This window comes from Leopardus geoffroyi, chromosome A2, assembly GCF_018350155.1.
Source record: "Leopardus geoffroyi isolate Oge1 chromosome A2, O.geoffroyi_Oge1_pat1.0, whole genome shotgun sequence".
Lineage (NCBI taxonomy): Eukaryota > Metazoa > Chordata > Mammalia > Carnivora > Felidae > Leopardus > Leopardus geoffroyi.
The window spans coordinates 133,700,834-133,713,074 of NC_059331.1; the positions used below are offsets into that span (position 1 = coordinate 133,700,834).

The 12,241-nt window shown below is 37.7% G+C and overlaps 1 protein-coding gene across 1 annotated transcript in view; it reads left to right on the forward strand.

The window, feature by feature from the left end:
- The window catches only part of MDFIC (MyoD family inhibitor domain containing), an 87,265-nt gene that overhangs the window by 10,819 nt on the left and 64,205 nt on the right, over positions 1 to 12,241 (forward strand). Inside the window, exon 3 of the mRNA XM_045495377.1 lies at positions 8,033 to 8,155. Within this exon, the coding sequence (XP_045351333.1) occupies positions 8,033 to 8,155 (123 nt within the window). The remainder of the gene's footprint in view (positions 1 to 8,032; positions 8,156 to 12,241) is intronic.

Here is a 12,241-nt window from a genome sequence, read left to right on the forward strand (position 1 = left end):
GGTATTCATCTGAATTCAAGTTAGCAGGTTGGGCTGAGACCTCTAAAAGCTCATCTAACTCCAAATTCCATTAGCCTGTGAGTGTTTGGTTTTAGCATGAGTATACTTGGTTGAAAGAACCCAAATGAGCATATATTTGAAGTGGAAGGAGTTTACTGTGCCTCAGGGTAGGTCATCCTGAAAATATATTTTTAGGAGAAAGAACTATAGGTTTGGATGTCAAAGGGCAGGAGATAAAGATGACCCAGGTAATGTGCCCTGGTTGCAAGTATCAGCTTTCTGTCATCTAACCTCTCCCTACTCCTTCTGCCATTTATTTAGAACCCAGATTTATTGAGATATTATTACATTTTGTACCTATTCATTTGCATGGTTCTATTCAATTGTATATTTATCTAACTTTGGAATTGTTTTCCGCTTTGCTGTGTATATAACCCACTCTACCTACCCCCAAATTTTAAACCAGTTGAGTCAATGTCATTTTTATCACTCTTGAATATAAATGCACCCTAAGCTTTTAAATGCATACGAAGCCCTTTGAATGAATGCACACTAGATTTTGCTCAGTCTTATTTTTCAAAATATTGATAACAGTGAATTGATTAAATTAAATTGATTCAGGCATTTAGTTAGTTCTATAAACATTTATAATGATTTGTGCTTATATAATAATTCTTGTATTTACAAAATTATGAAATTTTATGCATATGCTCATTCATCTGTTAAAATACTTTGGTTATCTTAACTTTTTTTGGACAATGAGATTTTAATCCAATTTATTTTTTGTTCTTTAATTAAAATTTTTGAGAGCACACGTGTGTGTGTGTGTGTGTGCGCGTGTGTGTGCGCACGCGCGCGCAAGCAAGGGAGGGACAGAGGGAGAGAGAGAATCCTAAACATGCTCTGTGCTGTCAGTGTAGAGCCCACTGTGGGGCTCAATCTCATGACTGTGAGATGATGACCTGAGCTGAGATCAGGAGTTCAACTGACTGACATTCAACTGAGTGAGCCACCCAGGTGCCCCGATTTTAACCCATTTTAGAGCATTAGGCAAAGCAGGTTGGTTTTGCAATGTTTCTTGAAGGTCATTAGGCTTGAGGGTTTTGTTTGTTTGTGTTATTTTGATGAGTGAAGAAGTAAAATTCCAGAACCTTAGGTCTTCCTGGAAACTGCTTTATCTTTGATTTTTAAAGGTTACATATGGGAAGCATTTGTAGATTTCCACATTGTTCTGAGCCTCGGGGAAAAACAGACCCAGATTTTTTACTTTGCCCAGAGATTTTAGTCTTGGATTACTTGAGATTTCATAAACCGGAACACGCATAGACCATCTGAAACGATGCGGATATTTTAAAGGAAGAGTAAGAATTGTTTAAAACAATTGCTTTGTTTTCAAAAAAAGGAGGTATGAATATAGATTGCACAGCAGTAAGAATATCCATAATATATAGATTATAAATGATCTGACATAGATTATTATCAAATATTAAATTGAATTGGATGAGATCTAACATGCAAAAGTCCCCAAATTTAAGTACAAAGAATGGTATTTGTATTCCTTTTATATATGAATATATGTGTGTTTTACACTAAGTTTTTGAGGTTTTGTAAAGATTTCTGCCAAGCACCATCATTTATATTAGTCCTCCATGAAGTAAGCAAATAAAGTATGGTTAACGAGTAGAAAATATATTTGATCGTTGGTTTGTACATTTACATATACCTCTGCCTAGTTCAGTAGAATATTTTGAGGTGGCTTATAAGAGTACATTTTAAAAGAATATTAAAACCTAATAATGGAAAATACAGGTACCTAGGAGATCCAAACATGAGGGAAAATCAAAATGTATATAGAGACCGTAGGGTCAGACTCACTCAATTTTGTTTGTAAATTTGGGTCAAAAAGAAAACTTTTTCTTTAATACGATGTTCCTTGTGCATCAGGAAAAATGTATAGCTTCTCAGAGAAAGCAATAGTTTTCCTCATACTAAGTCTGGAAATAGATTTCTTGCCTGCTTTTTCACATAGGGATTACTGACTAGATAGTTCCTTCAACATCTTCCATATGATAGCTTTATATCAGGGTTTCAAAAGATGCTTATTGTAATAACAGTTAATGAAATAATAATAGCAAATGTGGATGAGCCCTTACTATATAACAGAAACTCTGCTTTCCAGGCATGATTCCGTTTATTTCCACAGCCAGTTTACGAGATAGATATTATTGCTATTCCCATTTTAAAGATTAAACATGTGACAGTTAATTTGCCCAGGATCCATAGCATTCGTGGTTGACCCAGGCCAGGCACCCTGATTTGAGATCCTGTGCCGTTTAACCACTTCCAGCACAAAGTACAATTTAGAGATGGTCTTTCTGTCCCAGAGAACCAAAGAGAGTCTTTGTTCATCAGGAAGGATTCAGATATCTGCACTTGTACATGACAGGATTATCTCCATTTCTTGGAAAACCCTGGCACGTACAGAACTCTGTGTTTAAAAGCTCATTAGTAATTTTCACAAACTAATCATCCTCATGCAGCATGGCTAGATTCTTTTACTATTGTGTGCTAAAAGCATTTAACTCTTGAGATGGTATATTTGCTTGATTACAAACTGATGGAAAGACTATCCCTTTTCAGTGGTTGACACTGTTATCTTTTAGAAAGGCTTAAGTTTACTATGTCTACCTTCAATGGGCAGAACTGAGACTAGTTATAAATTACCTGATAGCAAATTTGTGTTCAAAATAAAGAACAACTTACTAATAGACCTAACTGACCAGGAATAGGGTTGTTTCCTTGTGTGAGGGATCATTCCTTGGAGGTTTGAAGGGCTGAGTGGTGTGGTGGGTCTTTCTACACTTGGTAAGTATCAAATGAGCTGCAAGATGCTTTCCACTTCTGGCTTTTCTCCTATTTTTCGCCTGAATGTCTGTCTCTGACTCTCATTCTGCATTCTCATCAGTAAAATGAAGCCAACGTGTTCTTACGATATCGTTGATGGTTCCGAAGATCAAATAAATATTAAAACCCTTTGAAAATTGCTAATACTGTAATTGCAAAAGTTAATTAATTTCCTCTTTCAACGAAAGGAAGTGCTTTATTTTTAAAAACTTGTTTAACAACCATATACCAGCTAAGTGGCTGTTCTGTGGCATAGAACATAATATAACGTTGTACGTATATTATTATCCAATTTACTTATATGTAATGCTTTTAGATTTTTCTCTTGTTAATCACCATTCAACTGGGTTATTCCCTAACTCTCAGAGGTCAGTAAAATTCTCATTCTCAAGGTTTCAAATTTGGACAATGTCGACTAGGTAAAATATTATAGAATTTTAAATGAAATGGAAATTCTGTTTACCCGGATCTCATTCTTCTTCAGCAGGAACGATTGAGATTGGAGAGAGATTACTTCTCACCATTCATACCCTTGCTTAGAAAAATAACAAAAAATAAAGAGTATTGATCCTGTGAGAGAGTCATTTCTGAGTAGGACATATTTAAATCGATCATTTAGAATTCTTACTATTTTCTTTTGATTCTTTTGCTTAATTCATGCTTGTTATTTTCTTTGAGAATTAACTCAAATCCAATGCCTTACAAAGGTTTTTCTTGGATTTCCTCCACTCTATTCTGAACCCTTCAACGTGTATATGAAGTTTTGGCTCTGTTGTTTAGAGTGTTTGCAAAGTCAGACTTACAGAATTGTGGAGACAAAAAAGGCCTCTGCCATCATCCAGCTCAATGCCCTCACTTCTGTTTGAAGAAAATGAGACCCGGCCCCAGCCACATAGCTGGTCAGTTTTTGAGTCAGAATTAACAACCCAGTGCAGTTTCCATTACCTTCTGTTTGGTAATCGCTTGATTGTTTTGTGTGTATGTTTGGTCTCTCAAGCTAGAGGATTTTTTTTGTCAGAGACCAAGGTGACTTTACTTTCCACCCTCAGCCAGAGATTTCTTCCGTACTTCTGTGATTCCTGGGAGGCTAGCCTTATGGAAGCAGATGCCGGTAGTATGCAGCTGTCCTCTGGTCTAGTGCTGTTTTTAAAGTGTCTTCAAGTGTATTTTAATTTCTAAAACAATGCTTATGTATTCGTCTATTGGTAGAGCTTGTTAATGTCCTCTATAACTCATGATTTGTATTTTCATAGTTGTCCTGACCTGGAGACCAAACTGAATACCTCTGTATTAGTGATTAGGTAAAATTGTATTTTCTGATTACTTGGAATACGGTGACGAGGTGATGTGAAGTGAGGTCTCTATTGCAGTATTGAATAGGCTTTTCTAAGTGTTCTCGAAATTGTGTAGTACAGAAGAGCTTGCTTAGAACAGTGTCCCTCAAACCTGGCCATATATGATGATGACATCCCTCCCCCCATCCTACCCCATGCCACCTGAATCGGAAGCTGTGCCTCTTTATGTTTAAGGGGCTCAACAGTGAAGACCCACTAGCGTAGAAGAACAGCATTATTGAGATGACCACGGTCCCCTTTTAAGAGAAAACTGTTAAGTTAGAGAGCAGTGCTGCTTGGTTGTATACGCAGAATTCTTACAGAAAGGTACGGGCTGAGCTCATGCATCACGAAGTTACTTGATTGCCTATGGGATGTGCCTTTTGGGACCATATACTAGTTTAACAGCATCTACAAACCTTCATAAACCCAGGAAGGAATTGATTAAACCACGACTGTCGCCCTGCTTCTGCAGTTCAGAAGTGACACAAACACAGTAAACCTCCATTGATAACAGAAATCTATTAGAAATTGCCTGTTTGTCATCTTACTGAGTAGTGGCTGACCCAAAGTACTGAAAGTTGTAGTAAGGTTGGTTCTGCGGCTGGGCATCATGATTCCTGCCTTACCATTGTCTATCAATTAAGTCTTAGTCTGCCTCCATGCGTTTCTTCAGTGTTAGATGTAATGGCGCCCCACTTATGAGACTGTTATATAGGTATTCCATTAAATATTACAAACATGCCAATAAAATAATATACACATGTTAAAAAGTTATAGAACATTCAAATGGTCACAGAAATTTAATTTTTAAAAGTGGAGAATTGGCAAAAGTCAACTGAATTTTTATGCTTAGAACCTTTTCTGAGCCTTGTTTTGGGCTGGGTACTGTGTGGCTCATAGCAAAAAGCTGAGGCCAACTTTTGGGCTAAGACATTTACTTTTCAAATGAGGCAAAGTTGGATAGACTGATGATTATGATTTGATAGTAATTACATTTTGTTTCTTATTTCTTGAATATAAAGGGACAAAGAATGATAATTTTTCTTTTTTAACTTGAGAAGGACTCTAACTCTAGAATTTCACAGATAAGGAAACTTAAAAAAAAAAAAAAGTGATAAACTGTTCCTTAATAAATACTTAAAGCAGAAGAACTTTATTTTCCTCTTAGTGGTGGGTCACTAGTAAATCAGCGTGTATATGGACCACATGACATTTTCATTTATTCAGTGGAGAGTTTAGAGGGCCTGTGTTGAGCACTTGAATATTGGACATGATTCAAATGTGAGTCAAGTGTGTCTAGAGGCTTTATTCATACCTATTTTCTTTTAGTCAGCAATGCTTCATAATGCCCTGGTTTCATGAATTAATTTTAATGGAATTAAACTTGAACAGCTCAAAATTATATAATTAATTTCATTCAGCTTCAATTAAAGTTGCTAATTGAATCAAGCCTACTAGCATGACACCTGGCGGCAGTTAGCTTCATAACAGTAGCAGCAAGTGTGTGGGACTCTGCTGATGAGCTAGTTTGTGTATACTAGTGACTTTTTATAAAAAGCTCTTCTGTTGATAATCTCAGAAAGGCCTTGAGTTGACTGTAACAGTGGAAAGATTTCTGGAGTTGTTTAAAAAAGTAAAGATTTTAATTGAAACGAACACCTCTCAGGAAGATTACATTTTCTCTAGGATAATGCTGAGTAAATGTTACATAAATCTTCTAGAACATATTGGTTTAGCATGCTTCTGATTTATATTTTACTGCTATCTGAATATGGTTTTGCTTTCTGAAAATACTTAGCATTGAAGACCTTGCTTTTTTTCAGAGATTTTTAGCCTCTGGACTTAGTCCTAAGCGGTGTCCATCTATTTTCATGCGTTGAAATGTGTTTCATGGCAGAACTTTTCAATTGTTGTGAAATCCCCATGGTACATGAGAAACTTTTGCATGTGCAGAAAATTTTTCCTTCCACTGGAAATGTTAACAGAGTTGACTAACAACTTCTGTTTGAATCTCTTTCCTTTCCTTGCTTCCATGGCTTGACATCATCCAGTTTCTCGTCCTTCTCTGACTCCTGTCTAATTGTACAGACCCCTCTTGGTACTCTTATTTTAATGTGCTCACTCTTTTGATGGGCCCATTCGTTTAAATGGCTTTAGCAGTCAAGTTTAGGAAGATCACTTTTCCCAGCTATAACTTTATTTATGATTTGCACTTTCAAATGTGCAACCTAAAGTCCTCCTCTACTAAACTGTAAAGTTCATGAAGGCCTGAGCTGTGTCTCAGAATTCATTGAGCCTTCATTGCCTGACATGATGCCTAAAACCTCTATGTACAAATAGATATTTTTAACTAATAAATTGTTCTCCTCCTCTCCAGGTTTTCCCCTTCAAATCCTTGACCAAGAGAGCTCCATCATCTCCAATCCCATCTTCCCTGATCATCTGTGCAAATCTCTAGTTATGTTCTCACATCTACCCCCTTTCCCATCTTGTTGTTCAGTTGATTAAACTCTGATTAAACTGGACTATTCTAAGCCTCTCTTATACTCTGTTCTCCCTCTTAGATACATCCATACTCTAGTGATTGTCAAGGATGTAAGTGCAGTAAAATTACCTAAGTGCCCCATCCCTAAATTGAAATAGAATCTTTAGTGGTGGGGTCCAGGAATCTGCTTTTTAAAAAGCCCCCCCGAGTGAGTTAAAATGCAGATGGGATTGAGACACTGCTGTGCACAAATGAATTAATCTTCCTAATGCACAGCTCTGATAAAGCAATTCATAAAGCTTCAATGGCTACTTTGACTTACTTATCTTGCCTTGAAATTCTGTCTAGATTTCTCACCTTCACATTCGAATACCCATGCTGTGTCCCTAATCAAACCTTTATAGTCTTATCTCCTAATGTCCCCCTTAAAGTATTTTACACTCCAGAGAGTTGGAACCTTTGCTGGAGTTTATGCTTGTGGAGTTTGGCCAAGCCATGCTTCCACCTGGAATGACCTTCCTCCCATCTCTGCTTGCAGAATTTCTGCTAGTGTTTTGAAGACTATCCAACACGCACCTTTTTCTGGGGTGCTTTTCTTGAAGTCTGAATCTTGATGACTTTGTTTTTCTTCCTTTGAACCTCTTTATTGCTCTGGACCTCTTCTCACATGGATTTTACCTTGTGTTGTAGTTAGCTTTTTGTTTGAGTTGTTATGTTGCTGCTCAGGTGTTACTTTTCCTTACTGGCTTTCCCCCTAAGAGCCCATAAACCCCTGTATAAATCTCCCATCCTAAACATCTCCCTTTGTGAGAATACATAACACAGCCCTTGCCTCTTTCCCAAGTTTCTGCAGAGAGAACTCTGCTTGTTTCTGTACCTTCTCACTTCTCGGTTGCTCCCACTGAGCTTCAGCCTGATTTTTAATCCCCACCGTTCATTGGGATCTCTTCTCCTTTGTTGCTTTCTCTGCTGCACCTGCCCTCTGCATGTATGGACTCACTTTCATCTTTTATGTGACCTTTCCACATTTCTCTGTCATGGCACACCACTTGTGTTATGATGACTTATTTACGGTAACAGGTTAGTTTTACTGTAAACACGTTTGTTTCTTCGATGCTTGTCACATAGTAGGTGCTCAATAAATCCGTTACTGCTTCAATACCTATGCGACAGTCAATAGAGGTACTGCTCCCATTTCCTTAAATTATGGCGGACTTGGAAGCATTTGGAAAAAAACACCATAAACTGAAAAAAATAGAGAACAATATGTAACATTTAATGGTAATAGATCTTTTGTTTTATTTAGAAAAATGTGATAAAGAAAATACTGAGAGAAATATAACTCAAGCTGCCGATAGCTGCTTCGCACATGGAATGATGCAAGACCAGTCCATTTGGGGAAATTGTTCAGATGACGAACTCATCCGAAGTAAGTATTTTTAGACAAAATCAGAGTGATTTGGGTATATGCCTATGATAATAGGCTTTTAGTTAATTGTCCCATATAATTTTCCTGGAAATCTATAAACCAACAGAGTTTATCTGAAAGTATGTTCATGAGTATTTTAAAAAACAGAGCTAAAACTAGAATATAGGTAATCCTGTTTGTCCATTTTCATCCTTTGTTTTTTTTTTTTCTTAGAAAAGGAAGAATTGACCTGTAAACATTGGATTTTATTCTCATAGAGCTAGAGATAAAACTTAATTCCTTCTTGAGCAGTGACTGAGAAGTAGTCAGGCAATTCTAAATGGACTGTGAAACTAAAAAGCTAATGAAAGAACAAAAGGGCAATGAACAGTATTTTGGTAATGCCATTCTGGTCTCTGTTCTTGTAGCCAAATGACTCCAAATGTTTTTTTTTACAATTCCCATCATTGGCATTACTTGGCTTTTCTTTTTCTTCTCTTCCTCTCCCTGAACTTGCTCTGTAGACAGTATACAAAAGCTGTGGTTTATTTCCATTTGATGGTGGGAATCCCCGGAAACACCAGTATCTTTTGGGTACTATGTAGAATACTCATGATGTGTCAGGTTCTCTTAAGACCTGAGGCTTTCCCCCACCCCCACCCCCACCCCGGTAGGTTCAAAATGAATTTGCTATATAATGAAATATTCTTTGTAGCAAACAGGTAAGTATAAAGAATATTGTTATGCTATTTGGTGATAGAAAAAAATACTGTCAATTGCATGAAATAGTTTCTTTGTTGAGATGATGATGATTCAGCCTGTATGATGGGACACTGGCACTCTGGGAGCAACTCTCTAGTTGTTTTACTAATATGCCCTGAAGAAATGCGGAGACAGGGTGCTTTGTGTCCCCCCCCAACCCTGGGAAAATGGACAGATGAATGCATACACAAAAGATAAAGTCCGAAGACAGCAACGCCACTCCTGCCTGAAAAATAGCTGGTGAGAATTTCCAAATATTTGCGGGTGACCTTGGACTCTGAATTTTGATTTACAAATTTCAGAAACTGTATTTACGTTCTCGTCCTGGTCACGCTTTTCTAACTAAGGCAAAGGCGACTTTGTTGGGTCCAGAGAAAAATTTGATGTCTGGATTTGCCAAAACGGAATGTTTTATGTCATATTTAAACTCAACTCAAGCCTGGATAGCACTTCAAAGTTTGCTATTGTGATAGCTTCTGCTGTTCCAACTCCCTGACACTGAACTCTACAAAGCTGCCTGGATTTCCTTCTTTGGCCCCATAGGGTAGTTGGCCATCTCTGAATAATTTAATGTCTGTCTCTCTTAACCCCACAGCTAGGGAGATGTGTGTTTTCCTCTCAGCATCCAGCACATTTTGGGGGGCCCAGTGAAATCTTTTGTAATAACAGTAAGCCCTGGAAAGAAGGCCCTGGCTCAGAGTTGCATGGGGGAGGAGGGGAACATCTGTGGTGAGTCAGGACCGGGCTGGCTCCCGTTCCAGGAGTCCTGTGTGGCTCCCTGAGCACTGTGGAAGAGGAGGACAGCTGGCTCTCATGGAACTGATTTTAGTGTTCCCACTGTAGTGTGAGCTTGGCTGGATGCAGGGATCATCAGAAAAATGAGGCCGGCTGGGGTGTGGGAACGTTTTCAAATGCACAACCCACTCTTTTTCCAAGCTTCCATGGGATAGCTCAGCTGCATAAGCAAGAAGTAGAGGAGAGTGAGTCTGTTTAATACGACTTCTTTTTCTCTATCTGTTCTTGAGAGTGTTTAGAAGGGCTGGCAGCTAACATCTACGTTGTCCGGATGCCTGCTGCTTTCTTTGTTGGACATTTAAGGCGTAATTTATAGGGGACTGTTAGCTGTCAGTGTGATGAGGCTGTTTTTACTTTTCTGAGAATAACTGAGCTCTGGAAAGTCAAGGGAGTGGTTGCTTTGGAAATTGTATTCTAATTAAAGGGTGTATTCTCAGGCCTCATAAACGAGATCCAAGCTGAGAATAATTTCCAAATTATTCTCTGAACTTTAACCCTGACCTCAGTGGACCACCCACTTGTGGCTCACACTTGGTTCATACTCCACACAGAAGTTCATGAGCTTTGTGTGTCTTCCCTGGTCCTTCTAGAAAACATTGCAGGTGACAGACCTCAGGTACAGTGCTCTCAGGGCCTGGATTTCACATTGGTTGCCCTTGAGTTGCTAACTTATTACTGAGAATCCTTTCTGGAAGTTATAAATAAAAGAGAAGAAATCCATATGGAATCAAACATTTCGAATAAATAGGCCACACACAATCTGGTCAGGGAATGTGCATTGTGATTCTCTTTCTTATGAAATTTAAATTAAAAAGACAATTCTAACGACTCAAGGTGTTTTTTTTTTTTTTTAACCTAAATCAAATCAGTAAAGAATTAAAAATGCAAGGAAGGTAATTTGAGGAAATTTTATGTTTGGGAAGTTTTATTTTTTCATCTTACGAGTTTCCTTTTTACAGTTTACAATGGGTTCATGTTATGAGAAAATATTTTTGGTCTATAATTGCTGGAAAGGGGCTTAAGTCTAAAGTTTAGAGTTTATAAGAGTATATTTTTATGACAACACCGTAAAGACTTGGGCTTTTCCCCTCAGTTTAGCGTATATGATTCAGTATATAATTTGGAGCTATGCCTTGTTTTTATAATCACTATTCCTCTGAATTGGTAAAAAAAATGTGGCAGGGAAGTGACACCCTCAATTAATATTAATTTTTCTATTTAACCCATAATGCACATAAACTGGTAACAGGCAATAGGCAACATTTCATGTTTTAATTAGACTAGAAAAGGAACAGAAGTAACATTTTGATCTTAGTCTTTGGGGGGATTTCTAAGGTAGGAAGGAGTGTGTGTGTGTGTGTGTGTGTGTGTGTGTGTGTGTGCGTGCCTGTGGTTCCTGTGCTTACATTCAGATACATGTAGTATTTTCCTTTAATTTAGGTCAAATTCTATTTTAATTATTTCTTATAGAGAGCTCACATTTTTCTTTGTTCTTCTTTCTAAAGTGCCTTAGGTCTCTATCTCTGATTTTCTAGGTCTTTCTGAAAAATTCTTATCACTTAACTTTATCCTTGGCCATTGCTTTTACATACATGTCTCCTAATTCTAAATGCCATTACTTCAGAAATTTTCCTTAGCTCCTCTTCTGAAATAAATGTCCCATTAAATTAAACTATTTTGTTCAGCTAATTCTCTCCTTTGTGATTTTGTAGAATTCCCATGATCTGAAGCAAAGTTCGAATGCTCTACTTAAATGGCAGTCCTCATTCTATTTAACCCATTTATTCATTCTGAAGAGTTTCTCGCTCTCGTAATAGTAAGCACTCAGTTGGCAGTAGGTTGCAAGCCTGTTGCCCAAGTCACTCTTGCCTCCTCTTCATGGAGCTAATGCATCAGGCTTTTTCACTCGGCTTGCTGCTTGACATCTTCCTCTTGGTGTCCTCTGAGCTTCCTCTCAACATCAGCGGGCTCGGTTATGAGGATCTCTATTCTTGCTTTTCCAAGACTTGGCCAACGCAGCTCTGATCGCTCCTTAGTGAATATTATTTTATCACTTTAGGGGCCGCCTCTATGTCTAATACTGAAAATGGTAGATACTCAGGTGTACTGTTTATATACAGAGAACATTTGTTACTTGGTGATAAGGAAAGATCAGGAGAGATTGGGATTTAAATGTCTTTTGCAGGTCTCATGTTTGAATGCACATTTTATTAGTAGTATTAATATTCTCTGAGAATTCACTTCATATAAAAGAGGATGTAAACAAACCCCTGAAATAAATACCACCCAATAAGACTGGGAGAGGCAGCTTGCGTGTTACGGTTCTCAGTGGACCTGGAATTCTTTCCCAATATTGCATGCTCATTCATTGTGGGATCCCATATCGGGAGCAAGTCATTGTGACTTCATCTTGCTCAATCTCTTGCCTCCATTTGTCTCTCAGAAAAATTCTCTTTAAAAAAAAAAAAATACACTAACCAAATGGTTATGTGGCTGCAGTTAAAATGCTTTGGTCTGAAGAGAAGAATCTTTAAAAAAAAATTTTTTTTA